Genomic DNA, 21,972 nt, shown 5'->3' with positions numbered 1-21,972 from the left:
TGTTACATGATTGGCCAATCCCCAGCGCAGGGGTATGAGACTTATGGAAAGCTACCAGGTTGTCATCAACCTCTCCATATACGTACGCGAAGATGCTGACCTGCGACATCACCACAATGCAACAGCGACCGACTTCTTAACGCTCCACTTTCAGACGAGCGCAGACTTCAGGTTGCACCCCTCTTTCAGCCCTTTTTCCATTCGAACATAAAAGAAAGATAGAAAGAAAATAACAGGCTGAAAAGGAACCAACAGAGACAGTTTCGCCAAAGCTGTCAAACAAAGATGGCTTCTCAGGCCCGGAGAGACGACTACCAGAACCCATCGCTGGAGGATGATGACATGATAGATCCCGATGATGGTGCGTGCCTCCTTCGGCCCTTCTCCTCTCACGCTACTTACCATCAACACACTCGGTTGCTGATCTGTTCTCTTCTTTATTTCAGCCGACCTCAACGACTTTGACGATCCCCTCCAGCCCTCCTCCTCCCGCGCTCCGCTGACGGGCAACATCGGCCAGTCCTCGTCGTCCTCCTCACAGCCCCTCAACCAGGACTACCTCTCGTCCCGCATAGGCGGCGAGGACCGGCGCGCCCCGCAGAACACGATCGACGAGTCCGTGTGGGATACACTGCGGCGCGACCTGCTGGCGGTGTGGTCCAAGATGCGCGAGGTGCTGTGGCCACGGTACCTCCTGGGGGGCACCATGTTTGAGTCGTCTGAGGGCCTCCGCGGCGTCTACGCGAACCTCCGCGGCGTGGGCATCACGGGCGGGCGCGAGGAGCTGGCCGGGCTCGCGGGCCGCGTCCTGGACCCGGAGACCCTGCTCAATCAGAACAACATGACGCCTGGCCTGCGGGACTGGGACCTGTGGGGCCCGTTGATCTTCTGTCTGCTGCTGAGCATGCTGCTCAGCTTCAACGCTAAGCCGGAGCAGAGAGACGAGGTGTTCAGCGGCGTGTTTGCCATGGTGTGGATCGGAGAGGCGGTGGTGACCTTGCAGATCAAACTGCTGGGTGGCAACATGTGAGTATTTTGGTGAACCGTATTTTGAATGACGGGATTATGGTGTGGGAGTATATGAACTGACAACGGTCCATCAAAACTAGCTCTTTCGCCCAGAGCGTCTGTATCATCGGCTACACCCTCTTCCCACTCGTCATCGCGGCCCTCCTCTCCGCGCTACATGTGCCCCAGATCCCCCGGATTCCCATCTACCTCGTCCTCGTCGCCTGGTCGCTCGCAGCAGGCATCAGCATCCTCGGTGGCAGCGGTGTGGTGAAGAACAGGGTCGGGCTGGCTATCTACCCCTTGTTTGTCTTCTACCTCGGCCTGGGCTGCCTCTGCTTCATCAGCTAAGAGAGGGCATTCTTGGCGAGCCCCAAGGGAAGGAGGGGAAAAGGTTTGGGAGTGGCCCAAACGAACACGGAATGGTGTGTTTCGGCAGCGTCGTATGGCGTACCACGGGTTTTTATTATGCATGGTGGCGCAGGACGGGTATGGCTGGGTTTTTCTTCTTTCTTTCTTTTCTTTGGGGGAGGGGGGAGGGGAGAGGTTGTAACAATAAGGTTGATTGTTTCCCTAAAGATATCCAGGTGTACGATGCAGAGCCTCTGGAAGCGACATCTTGAATCAATTTACGGATTATCAAGTTCTCTATTCCGGAGGCAGAGACGAGGCATTTCTGCATATTGCCATAAGCTCTATTTCCGTGGATCGTCTTCTAGTATTTTCTGGCTTCTACATCCTCCAATCACAAATACAAAGAGGCCCTTTTCAAACAAAAGCAAGATATTAAATCATTTTCCGCCCTTCCCTGTGCAGTCTAGTCCTTCCTCTCGAAGTAAACCCATTGTCCTTCCCTTGGCTTCTCCTCAAGGCTCTCCCATCTGTATGAAAGCATGTCAGTACCTGTGGCTGCCAGCCTGTAAACAGAAGGAAAGAAGAAAAGAGGGATCTCAAGAGAGAACTTACACCTTAGCCTCGACCATGGTGTCGACCAGCCGCAGCTCTCCCTCAGCAACCTGGATGACCTCCTCGATGAGGCCGGCACCGATCTTGTTCTCGAGCTCCTCGACCCTATGATCACACCAACCCCAACGTCAGCAGTCGTTTCATACAATATCTAGTCACACACACATATCACGAAGTCCGCGCAGTGTGCATTTTTTTTCTTCTTCTTCTTCTTTTCTTCGTCAAAACGTACTGAGCAGCCGTCAACTTGGGCTCGTTCTCCCACTCGACATCCTCGCCCTCAAAAGGGTCCTCCACAGAGAACTCGCCCGCCCTCTCGGCAACGGTCCTGGGGCCCTCGAGCGGCTCGCCAGGTGCCTTCTCGCCGTCCCACTCCTCATACCTGACATCCACATCGGGCTTCGCCTCCCGCAGCACAAAGAACTTGCCGGCCCTGTCCACGCCGGCGGCCCTGCTCCCGTCGGCCAGCGGCCGCGACACGGCGTCAAAGTGCGCAGGGTGCTTGTCCAGGATCGCCAGCGCCCTGGTCCGCCACTCGTCGTAGCCCGCTGGCTTGGCCGCCTCGACGAGCCCCATGCGGTGCTTGGTCACGGCCTCGACGGACTGCCGGTAGACGGAGGACTCGGGGACGGCCTGGAGCTTCTCGAGGGTGCTGGCGTACAGGTAGAGCAGGGTCGCGCGGGGGGACGGGTTCGTGCGGAGCCCTGTGAGGCCGGTTGGGGCGCCGGCTTCGAGATAGCGGCCTGCTACGGGCTTGACGCTCGCGAGGAGGCGGAGGGCGGCGCGCATCGTGGCGTGGGTGGGCGGGTTGTTTTTGTCGCCTTCTTCTCGGGGAGGTTCGGTTTCGTTGGGATGGTCAGTTCGGACCGTCCAGTCGAGAAGAAAAAAGAAAAGGGTTCCACAGCGAACTTTTTGTATGCTGCAGACGATGGAGGAGGTCAATTGGTCCCGGTCGGGGTTTGGGGGGACTTTGTCGACTATGGGCAGGCGAGGTCTGGTTCGTAATTGAGGTCGCTTTGCCGCGCTCGCCAAGGAAAGCGCAAATCGATGAGGCAAGCTCCACGGATCTCAAAGACTTACGTAATCCTGGGGGTTCTTTACCCGCTGCGGAACTTTAAGCCTCCTCTACTTGGATTTATTTATTGAATGCTGCTACTTAAGACTCATCCAACATGCAGTGCAGATCACACAAATACTTCTTTCTTCTCATACAGCTACCGCCAGAACTCATTGTGCCGCCTGAAATTCCAGATACAAGTTGGAAGGCACTGGCACGCTGATTCCACGTTTTGAGAGACTCAGAATGCCATTGCTCGTGAAGAAGAAAAGGAAGAACAGCTCTCAAACACTGACACGCGTCTTATTTCCACGCAATATTGGTTTGTCTAGTACCGCCCAGAATCAGGGAAACTCATAAATGACCAGTAATGACGCTTCCTGAATTGACGCATACTTCTCTCTCTCTCTCTCTCTCTCACACACATACACAGATGCAGTTTCGACGGGGTCCACCGGCACAGTCCCCAGGTCATCCCCCAATATATTCCAAGGTTCTGACCACTGAAAGCTCGCTAGTTTCTGGAAATGGTATGATGTGATATTTCTGATCTTTTCAACTGCTGTGGTAAGCTCGATACATAGGAGACAAATGCAAAGCTCGGGGCAAGAAGTTTACGATGACATGGAATGTAATTGTTATTTGCAGCAAACGCACAACTTATGTTTTTGCCTTGTCTTTTCCCTTTCAGATTTAGATAGAACATGAAAAGAGTTGTATCCTTTGATACTATCTGATATGACGTATAAACTTTTTTCCCTAGAGATCTGGATTTCCTATGGTGAGAATGGGAAAGGCTTATGAGGACCGCCTATACGATAGGAAATAACGATTTCCCGCTCTGTATCCTCGGAAAGGTCATGATGGCTTCTGTCTCGAGCTGATACAAGACACATGTTCTGCGACGAGGACTACGAGAAGACGCAGCTCGTCTACGGGGTCGAACGGAGTCTGCAACTCAGCACGCTGGAAAATGAGGCCCTTGGTCGGTTCTACAGGCAACAGGAGTCCACTAGAGACGCACCAGCGCTCACGGAACACCGTCAGCTGCTCGGCCCTCTCCTAGACTGACAAGGCCTGTGGGACCAGGTCTGGTAGGAAGGAAAAGAAGAGAATTTACAAGCTGTGAGACTTGGCCACTGTAGGTTTCATAGGGGGCCTAGCCTCGCCGATGAGATGATCGAAGTTGGATTCCCGCCTTCAACAATGACTGGAATAATTGTACATTGCAGCCCCTGTTGCTTGCTCCTTCCTGCTCACGATCCCACGCCCAATTCTCTCCTTCTCTCCTTCTCCCCTTCTTCTTTTTGTTCTATGAGGACTTTTCAAAGCACCAGACCAGCTTCACTCATCACTCAACCACTCAACTAGTGTTGCCTCATTTCGATGTAGCACCGACTTGATTGATCCACTCAAGTGGCTTAATATCTTCAGTAGGCATAGTATGTCGCACTATGATACATTAGACCTTATCAGGATTAATCAATTTCTATACTTTTATCTGTTTATTTTTTTTCTTCTTCCTCTTCTGTTCCTTTCTCCTTTTTTTATATCTTGTTTTATGACCTGCGTTGATATAAACGAGACTGATAAAACAAATGCAAGTCCTCTTTGATCTGTCTAATCGATGACGAAATATCTTCTGATCGATGTCCGACAGATTCTATATTTTCTCCCATCTAAGTCCCCTAATCAAGCTGACAATCCTGTTGTCTACTTACTTAATGCCTCATGCCTAGCATTCGCCCAGCTTGTGAAGCTCCTCTCTTTGGCCCGTCCCTGCCTCGACCAGCTCGACATCCCCGTCCCCATTCTTGGCAGTGCCTTGCGTCGAATAATCCGACAGGCGATACAACGTCCTCTCCCCCGCAGAAGAGTAGGTCGACGAGGCAGTCCGCTTCGGTTCAAGCGTGGCCAGCCTCTCGGAATGAGCGTGCCCAGTCGCCTTGGTCCGACCGTCGCGCTCGCATAGAACCCGCAACATGGGGATCGACGTGGCGATGATCGTGACAGATGGCTCTGTGATGGACCAGAAGTGCACCCTGGCAAACTGGTAGCTGTAGTCGGGCAGCGAGATGGCGGGCAGCTCGACGGCCTTGACGATGGAGGCGGCGCCAGCAAAGACGCCCATGCTCATGGCAATGCCGACGATGATGCGCTCACCCCTGGTGCGGAGCTTTAGTCTGGACACGAGAACCCAAGCCATGGCTACGAGGGTAAAGTCCATTGCTGCAGCGTAGGCTTTGAGGGAAGTTAGCTGGAGTGGCCGCAATGTGTGTTGTGTGTAGTCAGATTAGGAATGCAGAGGAAAGAGTAGGGCGAGAGGACTGCTGTAATTACCGGTTGTGAAAATCCCATAGACTGCCACCACTTTTTGTACTCTGGGAGTCGAAGGTCCAAAATCAGGGCTGCAAGAGTCACAGCGTGTCGTCAGCTGTCCGTATGTAACAATCATGGTGAAACCTCTTCTTTTGCTTTTCGTCTCTTTTTCTCTCTTGCTTTTTTTTTTGGGGGGGGGGGGGGGACTTACTGCGCCATTGTAATACCATAGACAACCCAGACCAAGACAATATTGCTAACGAGGAAGAGGTTCGTGGTAACAACGATGAACCAACTGACGAATCTCATCCAGCTATCGAGAAAGACCAGCCTCAACATCGTGAGGGCAAACGAGTTTTTGCTCAACACGCTGGCCACAAGAACGAGGTTTCCAAAGACCCATACGAACGTCAAGGTTGATTCGAGGAAGTCTGGGGGTGCGTTCCATTGGTGCTTCCCGAAGCCTCTCTGCACTGCGATTGTCGTCAAGATGGCAGCAGCAAGCATACAGATCTTTCGAGTAGAAGGAAAGAATATTAGCTTTTCATGATAACGATGATGCTTGCAATCGAGACCCAGTATCAAGAAGATGGAGAAAGAAAAAGGAAAGAAGAAGAAGCGAGAGGGGAAGGGGGTTTCACATCATCACTTACCCAGGCTACTATCAACACATAATCATCTGCCCAAAGCTTCCGCCCCGTCCAAATCTTCCCCCATATCCTCATGATGACGAACAGCAGAGGAAGGACGGTCAAAATCCACACGGTTATAGTAAGACTAGGTCCCAGATCATCATTGGCGGCCGTACCGGGCGGTGGGAACCATGGCATAGGATCAGTGAAATTGGACATTGTGTCAACAGCTCAGGAGAAAAAAAGGCCCCATCGACCGAGCACACAAGGCTTGCTGCATTCCCTCAATGTATTTTTTTTTTCTTTTTCAGAGAAAGCCCATTTATGAAGTGGCTCAATGGAAAAGGAAGAGAGAAAAAATGTGCGAGAGGCGAGAGGCAAATGTGCCAGCTCTCATGTGGTAATAGAACAATGCCGCGGTAGGCAGGTAATATTTAGAGGAGGGGAAGAATGTTGTTCAAAAGACTAGTCAATGGTTGGTTATTTACTGCTTGCGGTGGGACAATAATACGTAGGCAGAGAGAGAGAGGGAAAAAAAAAAAGATTCGTTCAGAGAATGAATGAGTAGGGAAGCATCTACGGACACTTCAAAGGGGGCTTGCGAGCATATTCGATAAATTGATTCTTGCGGAAGAACGAGGGGAAAAAAGAAAATACAATAGACAACAACCGGGACGCTTGGACTCGATACAGCCGGGTACTACTAGTTGAGGTATCTATCTAGCTATGCTCGAAACGGGTGAGACATTTTTTTTTTTCATCGTCTCTTCATAAATCACCACCATATTCTAGTGTCCGCATCCGGCCACTGCTAATTTAATGATCGAAAGAGACTTGTCTGTGCTGTGACAAATATGATGACCATAGTATAGATGGTGTTGGCACCAGCAGGTTACGATACAACAGGTGAAGCACGCCTCGAGAGATGCCTCGGGAGAAGGCATGAGACCATCTTTTAGGTTCGGGAGAACTAATATTGTCAAGACTATTTAGGTAGGATGTTGTACTGATCTATCTTCTTCTAATCATCACATTGTGCAGCAAGGTTTTGACTGCCTAAAGATATGTTCTATGCGTTCTATGCGAGCACCACTAGGATGGCCGTCCCCCGTTCAAGCTGAAGATGATGTGACCTATATAGACAGGACTCGCACATGTTCTCTCATATAAAACTACCTTGAAGTAAATCAATACCAAATGTACATTGAATGATGACCGCCCTTGACATTGGTTCTAGACCTCTGACTATATACAACGTTCCGACACCGCGGGATCGATAAGTGGGTATATATGACGAAAGGGTGCACATTATACAGGTATAGCCCCGTCCGGCCGTCAGCTCAGCTACGCAACACTAGGACAACGACGCGACTCCGGTGGAAAGTTCCGTCAGCATTTCGGCAGAGACTGCCTCGGCGCGCGGCGGTCCTCAGCCTGAGGCCCTTCCTTGCCCTAATTCTGAGATCGCCTCCGGAATTCCCGCCAAGCCCGTCGCCTCATCCCCATCCTCCACCTCCTCCATCTTTACATCAATAAGCCTTACCGCGTTCCGATCCCTCGGCCGCACCGGCGTGGCCAGGACCACCGTCTCGATCAGTTCGGCAGGACCATACCGGTTAAACCCTTCCTCTGGCCCCATGGGCAGCGCGTCCACGTCGATGTGTAGGCCTAGTAGGCTCTTGAGCACCACCTCACTCCCGGCCTTGCTCATCACCTCGTTGGAGTCCTTGCAGAACTCGCTGGCGACGCACTCGGGACACCCGCTGAGGCAGTGGCACGCCTCGACCCGCGCAAGCGCCTGCTGGAGGAGCAAGTCTACATGCTCAAAGGCCTTGGTGTTGATGCCGCTGCCGCTCGCACCGCCTTTGGCGTCGTAAAAGGTCAGCCGCGCGGGCCGCTTGCGGTTGGTGGCCTGCCGCGCAAACTCCTTCAGGCTGTTCTTGCACTCAGTTCGCACGTCGCCTGGCATGGAAAGGACAAAGTTGGGGATCATGCTCATCATGGCGTGCTCGGCGGCGTGAATCGCGCCCGCGACGTGCAGGCGCCTCGAGTCGAGGATCTCGAGGGCTCGTTTGGGCAGGTCGATCCACATGCCCTTGCTGAAGCGGACGACGGGTGGATTGTCGACGTGGACGGCGTCCAACACCCTGTTGCGCCTGTCGACTTTGAAATAACCAAAGACGACCTGGGTGATCTTGATTGTCCCGTGGAACGCTCGTGACATGGATCCTTTGATCTTGCGGATGGCTTCTGTCTCTATTGGGTCGACGTCCGTGTAGTCCCGCTGCATGGTGGTCCAGTCGACTTTGACCTTTTCGACGCGTGCCATGTGCTTCTCTGGGTTGAAATCGCGGACGAGGTAGGTCACGCCCTGGTGCAGGAAGATGGCGCCGTCGTAGATGGTGAATGTGGCGCGAGAGGCTTCGAGCTCTTCAAGCACGACGTTGCGTCCGTGGGTGATGTCAATGATGGCGAAGTGGTCGTCTTCTGTGTCGCGTATCGATACAAACTTGGACGGGAGAGGTCTGAACCGATCGTGGGTGTGATAGAAGCCCAAGTCGTCCTTGACAAGGCGTTCCTTACAGAGGCTTTCGATGTCCTCGCCAAAGTACTTGGCGTCGTCCTTGGGCCGTATTGGCATCTCATAGGCTGCACATTGTATGTGGCCCTCTTTGACGAGCATATTGTCCAGATCCACCTGCAGCTCTCCATGTGGTCTTGTGAAGAGCTCATCTGGGTTCTGCATGAAGTGCTGATCCGTAGGAAAGCAATCGCCAACCAGGATGGAGAGCGAGTCTTTGAGCCTCCGCCCAGCTCTGCCGCTCTGCTGTCGAAGATTAGAGATTGTGTAAGGGAAACCCCAAGTCAGTACAGCATCAAGACTGCCAATATCGACACCCAGTTCCAAAGCCGTAGTCGCGATGATGCCCAGAAGCTTTCCCTCAAACATGTCGCTCTCGATCCGCCGCCGGTCTTGGGGCGTATAGCCTCCCCGGTAGCCCACGACACGGTTCACGACTTCTGGCCGGCCCAGCCTCTCCAGCTCGTGCTTGACAGCGCCGGTGAGCTTCTCGCACTGCTCACGCACCCTGCAGAAACCAATGACCCTCACGCCCCGCAGGATCAGCTGTGTGAACAACCTCGCACACTCATACATGGCGTTGCCCCTCCCGCTTGTCGGGTCGCCTGGGTCCTTGAACGGCGTATTCCAGCACAAGAACTCCTTGCGCCCACTCGGGCTCCCGTCAAAGTCAACGAGGCGGACATCTGCGATCCCAAAAATGGTCTGAAAGTGCTCCTTTGGGTTCGCCACCGTGGCAGAACAGCTTACGAACTTAACCCTGCGATTGCCCACAGCCGCGCAAATCCGTCGCAGGCGGCGCATGATGAACGCGACGTGCGAGCCCATCAGGCCGTTGTAATAGTGCAGCTCATCGACCACCACGATCTTGAGGTTCTGCAAAAAGGTCCGCCACCGCTCCTCCTGCGGCAGGATTGTGATATGCAGCATGTCTGGGTTCGTAAAGATGATCCTCGCGCCATCACGAATAGCATTGCGCTCTTTCCAGGGGGTGTCCCCATCGAACGTCTCCACGAGCGTGTCCTCCAGCCCAGGTAGATATGTCAGCATCTCCTTCAGGCTCCTCCGCTGGTCTTGGGCTAGCGCCTTGGTCGGGAAGATATACATAGCACGCGTGTTTGGATCCTGCTCTAGAGCGTGCAGCACAGGCAGCTGGTAGATCAGCGACTTGCCGGAACTCGTGCTCGTGCTCACAACCACATGATGCCCGGCGTGCAGGCTGTTGATGGCCTCAGCCTGGTGGGCGAAGAACTGGGTGATGTTCTTGGCATTGTACAGCGCATTTACGAGGCCCTGGCTTAGCAGGAAGTCCAGGTCACCATACACCGGCTCCTGCGCCTCAAAGACCCTGTGCCCATCAGGGACGATCTGCCCCGTGTACCAGGGGCTGGCCTTCAGTTCGGCCACGATATCGGGGATGCTCTTCCTCTCCTTTGGTATCGTGTCGGGGAGCGTGCTCTCCAGCACCTTCGGCTCGACCTCGGGTTCCCTCTCGGGCTCCACAGGCATGAATTCCTCCGCCTTGCTCCTGAGAGCCATCTCCGGGTCGATCTGGTCCGTCACACAGCGGTTGATGAACTCGTTCACCGCGCTGACGAACTTAGCGTTCCTCTTCCCGATCAGCTCGCTCATCTGCTTCTGGCTGTACACGGGCATCTTGAGGTCCTCCTCTCGCAGCTTTCTTGTCGGCCTCGTCGGCTCCCCCGTCTTGCGGCATGCGACCTGCCTCTTGAGGTCACCATCCACAAATTCAAAGTACAGCACCTCCCTGCCCGCCGCCGCCGCCGCCTGCTGAGCCGCCTCGTCGTCGGGATGTCCCCTGGCGCCGAGGGCCTCGAGGCCCGTGATACCACCCACGCTCGCATCTGGCGCGAGCCCCTGGTTCTTAAACCCCCTGCCTCCACGGCCCGTGAGGAAGTTTCCATCCCTCTCGGCGCCCTTGACATCGATCTGCAGCATGACCTCGTCCACGTAGCCAAAGTTGATCCCTTCCGGGCGCAGCGCCATGATGGCCGCCACGTCGGAGACCAGCAGCGGGCGTTTGGTATGGCCCTCCACAGCGCCACGAATGGTCTCAAAGGTCGTGGCCAGGTGCTTGCGCGTGCAGCAGAAGGTAAAGACGAGGTTCAGAGCGCGGTGTGTGGTGGCGAGGGAGGTAAAGTAGGGTGGCCATGGGTCCAGAAGGCACGTCGTGGTGGCGGGGACGGAGGAGGACGAGGAAGACACCTTCTTGATGGCCGTTGGTCTTGTCTTCGCTTTGGACGCTGCGCTCCGTCGAGACTTTGAGGGTGGCGGTGTGGAGGTTTCGCCCACTTCTTCGAGCTTGACTTCTGGTCCTGGCCCTGGAGGTTGCTCTACTGGCCCTGGCGAGGTCGTTGTGGGTAACGATGGATCCGTGGCTTCTGGGACCTCGACAGTCCTCTTGCGTTTCCCTGTGCCTCTGCGGGCGCGCAGAGGCGGTCCTGATGTAGATGACATGATGACTCCTACATTTCTAACTTATCATTGTGAAGGGAATTGTGTTGCGACGCAACAAAGTCTGCAGCTGTACAGCAGAATTTATGCAAGTCGTGTGAACAAGAGAAATGACGTTATTGCCTGAGGTTGTGGCAGGTACTTTCCATATTAACAAGTAGATATTTGATAAAGTACTTGACGTCGACGACGCGGGAACAACGCGCTAACAGCTGACCTGGGTTGTTCCTGTCAAAGACAGCCTGAGTACGCCTTTAGAAAGATCTGAACAGAAAGATAGATAAAAAGAAGAAAATATCAAATCATGGAAAAAGAAAAAAGTACAACGTAGATGTAATTTCCGAAATCGTATGTCGGATTAATAGATTTGACAAGTGGTAGAAAAAGTCATGCAAGTCTTCATTCGTTCCCATAGCAGCGAGCGAGAACCTCTTCTTTTGCTAGCCTTAAATCTATCACGTGCACGTCATGTATGCCCATCCTGAGACCGACCCTCCCATCTTTGTTGTAGTATATACACATCTGCGATGCAAAAGAAGAAGAAAGGAAGAAGGAACAGGAACAGGAACAGGAACATATGCCCACCCTCATACTGTTTTGAAAAAAAAAATAAAAAATTCCCTTCCCCCAACGACTGTAGGGAACCTTGAGAAGGGCAAAAAGGAGGTGGGTATTTCTTGCTCATAGCTATACCACTGAGGAACGTTGCATCATTTCAATGGGCATCCGTTTCTCTCTTGCGTAAAGTAAGTTTCCCCCCAAAGACATGGCTCATGAGCAGCGCCTTGTATGTTGCCAAAGACAGCATAGACTGCAGACTTGAGTCTTTGTTTATAGTCAATCCTAATCCAACGGCAGCTTGCTCAATAGGGGGGAGCGGGTCCATTCAGCAGGACCATCTATGCTCTGGCCGCGCTCCTGACGAGACTCAGCCTCTTCCTACAGCTTCTTCTTGATACCGTCGATGGCCTTAAGGAAGGTATCTGCGCTTTGTGGGCTCATCTGCACAAGACGCGAGTTAGAATTAAGGCTTCCGTCTATCCCCCACCAGAATAGAATGGGGCCAGATAGGGCAAGAGAGATACGTACCTTCATCTGCACTTGGACGTGCTTAGCGTCCTCGCCCTCGATGGCTGTGAACAGCACACTCTTTGACTTGAGGCCTTCCTTAAGCTGGAACTCCATCCTGGCAAGCATGACCGTGTTCAATATGACGCGCAGTGTCGAGTCCTGTCGCATGAGCAATCGGACCAGCCTGGGATTCTCGGGCGTGCTCTCCTTCAGGGCCGAGCTGTCAAAGGTCTTAGCATCGGCGGCGCCGGTCTCCGGGTCGAGCATGACGGAATCCGCTGGCACGTTGACCTTGAGGATTCCTGCGCCGCGCTCCCGCCATGCGATCTCCTCTTTGCCTTCCGCATTGGTGGACTTGTCGAGATAGTACATCCGAGCACGTACTTGGATGATCGAGGCCTCTCCAGCCTCGCCGTCATCAACAAACACTGCGAAATAGCGGTCAGCATATCCAATGGTGAAAACAAAAGAAAATACAAAAAATGGCTTTGTTGATGTCCCATACCTTTCTTGTACTTGGTCCTCTTCTCTTCGTCTCCGCCTGCGGGCGTCGACTCGGCTCTGCTCGCGGTGTCATCCTTCTCACCATCCCCTCCACTACCGCCAGGCTCGTCCCCTTCGCTGTCGCTGCCATCTTCGTCCTCGTCCTCGGCATCACTCTCTGGTGCACCAAATGGCTTCGCAGGCTTATCGCTCTTAGTAGCAAGAAGGGGGCCGCCAGGCGATGCAAAGCTGCTGATCTTGGACCCGCCGAGGGCATTAGCAAATGCACTCCCACCACCGAATACACTGCCGCCGCCGCCGCTGCTGCCACCACCGAAACCCGAAGATGCTGAGCCATTGATGGTCCCAAATGGCGATGGTGCAGATGGGTTCTTGCTGCCAAAGCTCAGCGTGGGCTTAGGTAGGGTTTCCGGCGCTGCAGGCTTGTTCGAGGACGAAGAGGTACCGAGGGCGGCGAAGGGAGAAGGGGAGGAGGAGGAGCCGGCGCCAGCGCCGCCGCCAAAGACGCTCTTATTGGCTCCTATCGAGGCGAATGGCGACGAGGAGGAGGCGGCAAGCTTCGAGAATCCCGAGGCGGCAAAGGCAGATGCCGAGGTCTGTGGTTTCTGGTCGCCCTTGCTGGGCTGTTCGGAGCCGGCGGAGACAGACGACGATGTCGCCGCCTGGGGAAAGCACGTTATGTCAGTATTAAAAAAGAAAAGGAAAAAGATGCCTTGCAATCCTGATTGGCGAGATGTTGAAGAAAACGCAGAGAACTCACTGCCGTGGTCGTCTTGCGTATATCTGCGGGCGGGCTTGTCTCGTCTCTTGCCCTCTTCTTCTGCGGCTCTGACCGGTGCTTCTCATCCTTCTCGTCGCCGTCGACCATGACCCAGCCGCCGTCCGAATCGGTACCACTGCTGACGCGATGGCCATCGCCCTCCTTGTGCTGGTCCACCTCGTCGTGTGCACGCTTCTTCTTGGGTGATGGGGCCCGTTTGGTGTGGGCCGCATTTCCACCCGACGGTGCCAGCCCACGAGACGTATCTTTTCCAGATCGCAGACTCATCTCTTCGTCGTCGCCTTCGTCGTCGTCGTCGTCGTCATCGTCGTCGTCGCCGGCTGCGGCGGCGTTGTCTTTGTTGTCGTTGCTCAGTGTTGGGTCCGACGGGTCCGTGCAACCCTTCTTGTCTGATATGACGGTGTGCCTGAGCTCCTCCCTTGCGGCTCTCGTCTCTGCGTCCTCCACCTTGGCCTCGAGCTGGACCTGGGGGTCATCAGGGTGGGCGTCGGAGGCGGCCGTCGAGTGTGGAGGCTTCTGCTGCTGGTTGGGAGTGCCATCCGCCATCTTGCCGTCTACACGCTCTTCGTGTGACCCACGTGCGTTAGGTTCGCCTGTCCCTCCTTTGGTCCTTCAAGGGCGTCCCTTTTGCTCCTATCTGCAAACAACCGGCGGCTGGGAAGGGGAGCTGCTGTGCTACTGTTTTCTTTCTTTCTTTCTTGTTGGTCGGTTTTGGGACCCCTTCCAGTCTGGAGCAGACCACAAAGGTCCGATAAAGTCAGGTTGCTGGCCCGGAGGGGAGGGGCGTAGCACAAGGGCAGCGAAAGCGAAAAGGTTCGCTGATGTGAAATTGGAAAGGGTTCGTTCACATACACACACACATACAAGTGCTCTAGGGAAAGATGGAGGAAGTATCGAAGGTCGAAGTCGGTTCACAGCAAGGAAAGAGTTCTTCCCCACCGGCCGTCCTAATGTTCAGATGGCATTCGCTTCCAGCTGGGGCGGGGTTCTGACGCTAAGCTTCCTATAACCAGGGTAGTGTGTGTGTGTGTGTGTGCCTAGAGTACGACGCGCAAGGTTAGTTTACTGTTACTGGGGGAATAGTGTTTAGGATGCAAAGCCCCAAAGCCCGCCGCGATAAGGTACGTGGAGGTCGAAACGTGAGAAAGAGGAAAACAAGTGAAAGAGCCGGACTGACAAGTATGTATATATGTGGGTATGTATTTATGTACTATGACAACAAGTGAGAAGCACCATGGGATATGTGCATACATTACAGCAGTTGTTCGTACTACACTTCTTGCCTGCTGCTGCTTGCTCGCCCTGGAATTTCCAGATGAAGCAAATGAGGAGTGGGACCCACCTGCGGGAGGGAGGTGGGGTGGATCATAAGGCAGCTGTGCACTGCCATTGGCTCGGCATACAGCTTCTGGGCCACAGCTCAAGATTGCGCTGGACGCTGTTAACGTGGGCCTGTCTCGTTTTCACTCCAAGAAACGAACGGCGTTTCCCATCCACCAACCCAGTCCAGGTTCTTCATCCTAGGAATAGGGTAGTCCGATATTATTAACATAAACCAACATCTATCATATCCAATTTTATGTATGTATCTAATTGGAAGGGGGTGTAAAGAAATGAAGATAACGTCAGTTTCCAGTCAGCCATGTCTTGTGTATGTAGCACACCAATCCGTTTGCGACAGCGGAAATTTATTGGCAGGAGAACGTTCGACTGTTCCTTTTTTTCTCCTTTCTTTCTTTTCCCCCTTCCAGAAAAAAAAATTTTAAAAAAAAAAAAATTTGCAAATTAGAGAAACATTTCAACTCATCAATGCTGTTGTGACGGCCAAATTGTGTGCCTTACGACAAACCTGCGAGAAGTCAAATTACGCAGTGGTCCAAGACGACTTATTGAGAAGGTCAAGTGTAGCCGCGCCTGAATGTCTGGTAAAAAAGGTACAGCAGACGAGCAGGAGGAAGGGCCATACGCGAGGTGTAATTTGCAGAGAGACCATGATCTTGATCTGCTTTTTGTGTCAATTTTGAGATTTTTTCCCTTCTTCTGTATAGCTCGCTCCTCGCATAGTTGCCCCCCGTCAGGAATCAATAAAGCTCTATGCGCTTGGCAGCATGTCAAACACTCCAATGCTCAACCTTTCTACCATGCGCAGCCTGATCACATTCTTTTTTGTTCGTCTGCAAAATCCCTTTTCTAGACCATTACGCCAGAGATGCGGAAGGCAAAAAGACATTTAGACCTCGGCAGGAATGTTGTCATCAGACTCGCTGACGCTCTCGTCACCGCTGACCTCTGCGTTCTCCCGCTCGCGCTTCTCCATCAGGGCCTGGAGCTCGGCATCATCGGACTCGGTGACCGCCTTGGGCTCCATCTTGACCGTAAGCTTGCCGTTGGCGCCATCGATGCTCTCCTTGACATCTGCGATGGCCTGCTCGAGTCTTGCGATGCCCGAGCTCTTGTCCAGGCACTGGCTGGTGAGGACGTACAGCGGCGGAGAGACGAGTCGGACCTTGATCTGGTTCTCGTCGGTGTTGTTTGCCTCGGCGCGGCTACAAAAAGGAAGAAGAAAAAATCAGTCAGCTGGGGGGAGGTCAATTTGACATGTCAAGTGATGAAGACCATACCTCAGGGCAGTCTTGATAGCATCGATTCCGTCGTAGCCGAAGCAGGTGACCTCGATATCGGCACGCAGTTTGGTAGGCTGAGGTGTCAGCCTCTTGGAGATGTAGCTCTTGAGCTCCTCCTCGATCGCCGAGCTGGGGAACTTGATGTCGGTCCACACGTCAGGGTTCCTGATGCGTGAAGAGGTCAGCAATCAAAGGTCCCAGAGAGGTGGTGAGTGGTCGCTATGACACAGGAGAGGATGTGGCAACGCACGTAATGCTGAGCTTGAATGCGTCGATGGCGTGTCCGTATTTCCGGTTCAGGGGCCAAGCGATGCTCTCGTAAAGCTCCTCGATCGGGGTCTGAGTCTTCTCAGCCACGCTGTATCTCTTTGTCAGCCACACATACCCATCATAACATCTGAAGTTCGCTGCCGGGGAAACCACGCACTGTCGCATTATGGAGTGGACAACTTTGCTCTTGTTGTACCTCTCATCACACTTAATGATGTCCTCGGGCGAAACACGACGCTTGGAGAGATCGATATAGCCCTTCTCCTTGTCCACTCTGAGAACGACGACGACCTCATTCCTTCCGACGCGAATGAGCTTCTGGATGGATCGGATACGTCTTCGGGAAAGTTCGGAGAGCAAGATCATGCCGTCGCTGAGACTTCGTTAGTCGACTGGGGATCCCGAGAGGTCGGGGGCTTTTCGGGTTTGGAGAGGGTACAAACATGTTATCGTATTCCAGGAGCTTGACATAGGCTCCCATGTCGGCGATCTACCAACTCGCTTGTCAGTGCGGTTCGAGGAGCGCGGTCACGAGAGGGGGATCTAGTTGGGCTTACCTGCTTCACGTTCACCATGACGAAGCTATCCACCTCGGGATACTTCTCCTCTGCACCGAGATCGTTAATCCAGTGTTCTTGCGCATAGAGGAAATCTCCACCTCGAGATCGAACTCACCGTAGAACCGACAATTCGTCAACGACATTTTGACGATTGGTATGGACAAAGGTGTGTCGTGTGCGGATGGGGGAGGCGGGGAGAGAGAGATTTGCTCGGTCGCTTTTCTTTCGTCAGAAAATGGGCACAGTCGAGGGGAACCACGAATTTCTTGAAAGGCCTATGCGACTGATGGAAATTCGACAGTGTGTGTGTTGGGAGGTGGTCGCTGCGAGTTGCTACCGAAAGACTGCTGTCGCGGTTTGGGTTTGAGTCACTTGGGTGGGATTTTTGGCAGCTCGTAACAAGCAAAGCGTCAGTCAAATCGTCTATCTGGAGGGGCAGGCAAAAGTTCAAAGTCGAGCCCCTCAAAAGAAAACCCCTGTCAGGTCCAACCACCAGCCACAGTCAATCTGCCAAAGTACAATAGCAGGTTGGTACCAGCCACATAACGGCCAGGCCCGCGCATTGCGCCACAAGGAGAATTTCAATCCCCAGAAAGCCAGTCAAACAACAATTCTGTTTCCGACCAACAATGAGAACTAATAGATATTCTTGTGGCACGAAGCGGCAATAACTGTCTCATCTAAATTGAATCCTGCCGGACTGGCCCCTTTTGCCTCTTTCTTTTCTCCTCTGTTCCCTCTTTCCTGTCTTTTCGAAAGTTACTACAAACAAGATCCCCAAACATCCCATGAAAGATGGCAGGCCTCCCTTCATGTTTCATACGGCCAAAAATAATCGTCAAGGCATCTATCCGTCCCAGAATATACGCTGAAAACAAACACCCACCCCCCCCTAAAAAAAAAAATACAAAAATAAACAAAAGACAAAACAGGCTTAAAGGATGGCTGTGACCAATCTGATGAACTCGTGCGCCCCGCTTCACCTTGAGAAGAAGAGTTTATGGGCTTCTGTCTGCTCTTTTGTCCCCAATCGATGAAGCATGTTGAGTCAAGTCTGAGATCAGTGGCCCCCGCCCGTCTGCGTCGACCTGGCCACGCAGGGGTGGTCGGGGCGAGGACTGGGGGATGGGTCGGGTCGCTGTTATGAGGACATGTGTACTACTACTATGGTACAGCAAATGTGCAGCAAATGTGCTATGACATGGCGGCCTCGGATCTAATCTGCGGATATCACGGAGCAGACTCTGGCTCCTCTTTCCTGGCTGTGCGGGCAGCGGCTCATGTACGTCGAGCGTGCGTGACAATGTGGGGCCGAGACTGAACCTATTTCGGCGCAGTGCGTGGCCTCGTAAGCTCCTCGTCTGCTATTGGCTGGACTGGGCATGCTTGCGCAAGTCCCTTCTACTTTGGGATTTCTATACGTTCGATGAGGCGCATCGTCGTGATGTCGCCTTTTTGGCCACTTTGGAGAGAGCGAGAGAACGAGGGGGGGGGGGCATACACTTTGATTGATTTCGTCATTCTCATCAAATGTGCGGCAAAGAGTAACGGCAGAAAGAGATGTTGTATTGGCCTGACTCTGCAGACTAGAAAAGAAAGAAGAGAAGAAGAAGGGAAAAAAACTTCACTTTCGAGGCTGAGCCCTTGGGTTCATGCGTGTGCCGAATTGCGAGTCCATACCCACTTCCGCCGGGGTAGACTCCATAACTAAACTTCACACGGCACTGGCACTTGCCCCCCCCCCCCTCCTTCTCCTCCTCCCAACCACCCTTGTCCTTCTCATATCTTGTCAGGGGTCTTTTGCCCTGTCTCTCTGTGTCTCTTCTCTCTCTCGCTCTTTCTCTCTTATAATACCTCGACGGGCCCTTGCTCTGACTTGTCATTGTCTTGTTCCATTCCCTTTCTGGGACTTTTTGTATTTCTTATTCCAAGTCTCATTGTTTTTTGGTTTTTTTTCATCAGTTTATTATTTGCAGGAGAGTCCTTGGAGGTAACTTAGTTGGTCTTTGTGGGCTCTTTTTTTGGACTTGAAAAGAAGTCTTCTCACCATGCGAGGTCTCCTCGAGGCCGGTGCCATCTTACTGGCACCGGCTCTGGTAGGGGCTGTTTCATTGGAAGAGGGTGAGTCAGGAAGGAATCGAAACCTATTGATTCATGAGGGAGGACCATCAAGACTGATCGAACGAGGGTGCAGACACGATCCCAAGCGCTTTCATCACCCTTCACCTGCCTGCGTCGGAGGACATCGCGACGACACAAGACCTGGTGTTCCGTCTCGATATTCACGAATCCACTGAGGCTTGTGGCTACGGCAATGTGTCCATCAACGGCCAGGCCCTACCTGAAGGTGGCAGTGGCTCATTCACTGTCGATGACGATCGTGTCATCGATGCCACCTGGAACCTGACCTGCGTCGCCTGGAATGATGTTCCTCAGGAGCAGCTGCTGAACCTGAACGTCCAGTCCGTCAACGGCCAGCCTGTCGAGGATGTCGGCCTGACTCTGCGGTTCCAGCAGGTCGCCCCCGTCTGGATCTCAGATGTCGAAGGCTCGGCATCCATGACCCGCGTCCACTCCATCGAGCAGGGAAGGCCTGGCTGCGGCGGCGACGACGACGAGGAAGTGAATGTCGAGGCCGAGATTGCTGAGCTGGATTATCTGAGGTGGCAGATGGACGAGATGGCCAAGATGATCAGGTTCAAGGAGCACCGTCTTGCCAAGGCCCTGGGAAAGCCTCACCCCCATGGACCCCGTCCCATGCTCCAGCACTGCGACTCCATCAAGTGTGTCATCAGCGCCCTGTACCACAAGGCCAAGGACACTGCATCCTCCATCTACGGCGGAGACTATTTCCCAGGACACCACGAGATGAGGCCCCACGGCAAGCTGTCTGGCCCCAGACACCACAAGCACCCACACGCCGAGGGACACTCGCGTCATGGTGGTGAGGCCCACGCACACGGCGACCACTCGCAGTTCCCGCACTTTGGTGGCCATCACAACAGCACCCGCAACGGAACACACCCGCACCCGCCTCACTTTGCCCACCCGCCTCCGTTCTGCAAGTGTGGGCCCCAGTTCCCTCACCATGCTCCTGGACCACATGGAGGACCACATGAAGGACCACATGGAGGACCGCCACATGGGCCTCCTCCTTCGGGTGCTTTCTCTCATCATAAGCATCACCCTGAGGGTCCTGAGCACATGCACGAGCATCATGAATTCGACCACGAAGGCCCCTCCCGACCATTCCACCACGACGATCATCACGCCTCTGGACATCACGACGCTGACGCTCGTCCTCACCACTGGAACCCTTCCCAGGAGGGCCACAAGGAGGGCCACAAGGAGGGCCACAAGAAGCCCACGGGAGAGGGCAAGCCAAAGCCCTTCGGAGACCACGCCCACGATGGCCCCAAAGATGTACACGTCGACGATGAGATGAGGAAGGAGGAGAGACCAGAGGCGGCGGATGAGGGTGCACCCAACTTCTCCGAGCAGCCAACAGAGGCTGAGCTTCGACGGGACCCGTACTACGAGGAAAACCACCCACCTCACCAGGGGCCTGAGGACGGCCCTCATGACGGCCCTCACAAGCACGACGGTCCCGAGGACCACGCGCAGGCGGCACCACCGCCTCCTCCATTCGATCACGACGGTCCTCCTTTCGAGCACGACGGCCCTCCCTCTGAGCATCACGGCGGCCCTCCCTCTGAGCACCATGACCGTCCTCCCTTCGAGCACGATGGCCCGCCGCCTTTCGAGCACGACGGTCCGTTCGGCCACAAGGGAGGCCCACCCAGCCACCACCATGGCGGACCCCCCCACGGCCTAATCCTCATGCACGTCGCCTCCGTCGCCGCCTCCGTCGTCCTCCTGGGCATCTTCATCCGCGTCCTCCACCAGCGCTGCGCCGCTCGCCGCAGCGCCCGCGAGGCCGCCCTCCCCTCGTCGCACCGCCGCCGCAGGAGCTACTCGGACGCCCCCTGGTACAAGAAGATCATCTTCGGCCCGCGCTACTACGAGCGCCTCGACCAGGAGGAGAAGGAGGCCATGCTGCGCGACTGCGACTCCGACTGCACCTCGGTCGAGGGTGACGAGGACCTCGTGGCCCGCGACATCTCCACCTTTCGCACCGCCGCCGATGTCGTCGGCGAGATGGTCGCCGTCGAGGACGCCCGCGTCATGAGGGCCGCCGCCGCCGCTGCGCCCTACCCCGCCCCCGCGTCGTCCTACAGCCCCTCGCCCGCCCACTCGAGGCACACCAGCAGCAGTGCCCAGATGGCTTCCACCGTCCTGCCCCTCCCCATCACCATCCCTCACCCTCACCTTCACCACAGCCACGCCGCCGCCGCCGCCGCCGCCGCCGCCATGTTCCCTCCCAGCCCTCTCCCCCACCACCACGACGAGGAGGTCCTCCCCGCGTACCAGGAGGCAGAACGTGGCGACGATGACGACGCCAGCGACGTCGCATCAAGCCTCATGGCCGATGGCTACCGCCCTGGTTGTTCCGGCACATACACGCCCTCCGAATCTGGTGGGTCGCAGGGCGCTGGTAACATTCTGGGAGACACAAAGAACTGAATGTGTGAGAAGAGAGGACAGAGAGAGAGAGAGAGAGAGGATGGACAGGGACTTGTCTATATGCATGGCGCGCGCGTTGAGATACCCTGTTGAGATCGAGATGTAGTACTTTCTTTTCTTTTTCACACACACACACACACACACACACACACACACACACACACACTTTTTACACTTATATTGTGCGTAGAAGCAAGATGGGTCTTCTCTCTGGAACCCTCTTTATTATTTCTTTTGTCTTATTGTTCGAGGAAGACTAGTTTCCTTATCTAGCTGTACGATATTCAAGTGCAAAGTTTTATATGCTCATCATAGTCAAAGACATTATCTTACATCAATCGACCTGTGCTACCATTGATTGCGTCAAGAAGTAGGAAGGGGAACTAGGAAGAAGAAAGAAACAAAAACCACATCGAAAAGGAGAAGGGAAACCAGCATGATCACACAAGAATGAAACAGGCAACATTCGGGTAAAGTAACAGATTCATCTTCTTTTATTTATTCTTTTTTGAGCGTCAGCCACTTGCCGCCCGTCCCAAG

General features: G+C 54.1%; 7 protein-coding genes across 7 annotated transcripts; 2 read left to right on the top strand and 5 right to left on the bottom strand.

Annotated features, from left to right (window-relative positions):
• The first annotated feature begins 240 nt into the window (after positions 1–240).
• M406DRAFT_275593 (Yip1-domain-containing protein) lies at positions 241–1,801 on the top strand. The gene is made up of 3 exons (XM_040918255.1): positions 241–361; positions 447–1,026; positions 1,110–1,801. Exons 1-3 carry the CDS (start codon positions 286–288, stop codon positions 1,357–1,359), a joined length of 906 nt encoding a protein of 301 aa, XP_040778823.1. The 5' UTR covers positions 241–285; the 3' UTR covers positions 1,360–1,801.
• A 24-nt stretch (positions 1,802–1,825) lies between these two features.
• M406DRAFT_328916 (uncharacterized protein) lies at positions 1,826–2,763 on the bottom strand (the record flags this gene model as incomplete). The annotated part of the gene is made up of 3 exons (XM_040920378.1): positions 1,826–1,889; positions 1,975–2,079; positions 2,207–2,763. 3 exons carry the CDS (start codon positions 2,761–2,763, stop codon positions 1,826–1,828), a joined length of 726 nt encoding a protein of 241 aa, XP_040778822.1.
• Positions 2,764–4,766: 2,003 nt separating this feature from the next.
• Positions 4,767–6,180, bottom strand: M406DRAFT_252519 (uncharacterized protein; the record flags this gene model as incomplete). Its single annotated transcript, XM_040916853.1, has 4 exons — positions 4,767–5,288; positions 5,394–5,465; positions 5,585–5,863; positions 6,004–6,180. 4 exons carry the CDS (start codon positions 6,178–6,180, stop codon positions 4,767–4,769), a joined length of 1,050 nt encoding a protein of 349 aa, XP_040778821.1.
• Positions 6,181–7,125: 945 nt separating this feature from the next.
• Positions 7,126–11,109, bottom strand: M406DRAFT_350781 (P-loop containing nucleoside triphosphate hydrolase protein). The gene has a single exon (XM_040922575.1). It carries the CDS (start codon positions 11,039–11,041, stop codon positions 7,412–7,414), a length of 3,630 nt encoding a protein of 1,209 aa, XP_040778820.1. The 5' UTR covers positions 11,042–11,109; the 3' UTR covers positions 7,126–7,411.
• Positions 11,110–11,371: 262 nt separating this feature from the next.
• On the bottom strand, positions 11,372–12,446 carry M406DRAFT_355737 (uncharacterized protein). Its single transcript, XM_040923239.1, has 2 exons — positions 12,128–12,446; positions 11,372–12,040 (listed from the first exon to the last, which is right to left on the bottom strand). The coding sequence occupies exons 1-2, from the start codon at positions 12,374–12,376 to the stop codon at positions 11,978–11,980; spliced, it is 312 nt and encodes a 103-aa protein (XP_040778819.1). The 5' UTR covers positions 12,377–12,446; the 3' UTR covers positions 11,372–11,977.
• Positions 12,447–15,586: 3,140 nt separating this feature from the next.
• Positions 15,587–16,500, bottom strand: M406DRAFT_355736 (uncharacterized protein). The gene is made up of 4 exons (XM_040923238.1): positions 16,446–16,500; positions 16,269–16,376; positions 16,016–16,183; positions 15,587–15,940 (listed from the first exon to the last, which is right to left on the bottom strand). The coding sequence occupies exons 1-4, from the start codon at positions 16,451–16,453 to the stop codon at positions 15,625–15,627; spliced, it is 600 nt and encodes a 199-aa protein (XP_040778818.1). The 5' UTR covers positions 16,454–16,500; the 3' UTR covers positions 15,587–15,624.
• A 2,126-nt stretch (positions 16,501–18,626) lies between these two features.
• M406DRAFT_106771 (uncharacterized protein) lies at positions 18,627–21,738 on the top strand. Its single transcript, XM_040915208.1, has 2 exons — positions 18,627–18,969; positions 19,043–21,738. Exons 1-2 carry the CDS (start codon positions 18,897–18,899, stop codon positions 21,430–21,432), a joined length of 2,463 nt encoding a protein of 820 aa, XP_040778817.1. The 5' UTR covers positions 18,627–18,896; the 3' UTR covers positions 21,433–21,738.
• Positions 21,739–21,972: the final 234 nt, after the last annotated feature.

Source organism: Cryphonectria parasitica, assembly GCF_011745365.1.
Source record: "Cryphonectria parasitica EP155 unplaced genomic scaffold M406scaffold_3, whole genome shotgun sequence".
NCBI lineage: Eukaryota > Fungi > Ascomycota > Sordariomycetes > Diaporthales > Cryphonectriaceae > Cryphonectria > Cryphonectria parasitica.
Note: the sequence above shows the minus strand (reverse complement) of the source record. Positions and strands in the feature narration are given on the sequence as shown.

Bases quoted from the DNA above. Each gene is read 5' to 3' on its own strand.
- M406DRAFT_106771 (XM_040915208.1), top strand. From the start codon at position 18,897: ATGCGAGGTCTCCTCGAGGCCGGTGCCATCTTACTGGCACCGGCTCTG. The intron at 18,970-19,042 runs GTGAGTCAGGAA...ACGAGGGTGCAG, and splicing joins GGCTGTTTCATTGGAAGAGG to ACACGATCCCAAGCGCTTTC.
- M406DRAFT_355736 (XM_040923238.1), bottom strand. The intron at 16,184-16,268 runs GTGCGTTGCCAC...TTCACGCATCAG, and splicing joins GCATTCAAGCTCAGCATTAC to GAACCCTGACGTGTGGACCG. The intron at 15,941-16,015 runs GTATGGTCTTCA...TCCTTTTTGTAG, and splicing joins GCTATCAAGACTGCCCTGAG to CCGCGCCGAGGCAAACAACA.
- M406DRAFT_355737 (XM_040923239.1), bottom strand. From the start codon at position 12,376: ATGCTCGACCCGGAGACCGGCGCCGCCGATGCTAAGACCTTTGACAGC. The intron at 12,041-12,127 runs GTACGTATCTCT...CGTCTTGTGCAG, and splicing joins ACGTCCAAGTGCAGATGAAG to ATGAGCCCACAAAGCGCAGA.
- M406DRAFT_275593 (XM_040918255.1), top strand. From the start codon at position 286: ATGGCTTCTCAGGCCCGGAGAGACGACTACCAGAACCCATCGCTGGAG. The intron at 362-446 runs GTGCGTGCCTCC...TCTTTATTTCAG, and splicing joins CATGATAGATCCCGATGATG to CCGACCTCAACGACTTTGAC. The intron at 1,027-1,109 runs GTGAGTATTTTG...CATCAAAACTAG, and splicing joins AAACTGCTGGGTGGCAACAT to CTCTTTCGCCCAGAGCGTCT.
- M406DRAFT_350781 (XM_040922575.1), bottom strand. From the start codon at position 11,041: ATGTCATCTACATCAGGACCGCCTCTGCGCGCCCGCAGAGGCACAGGG.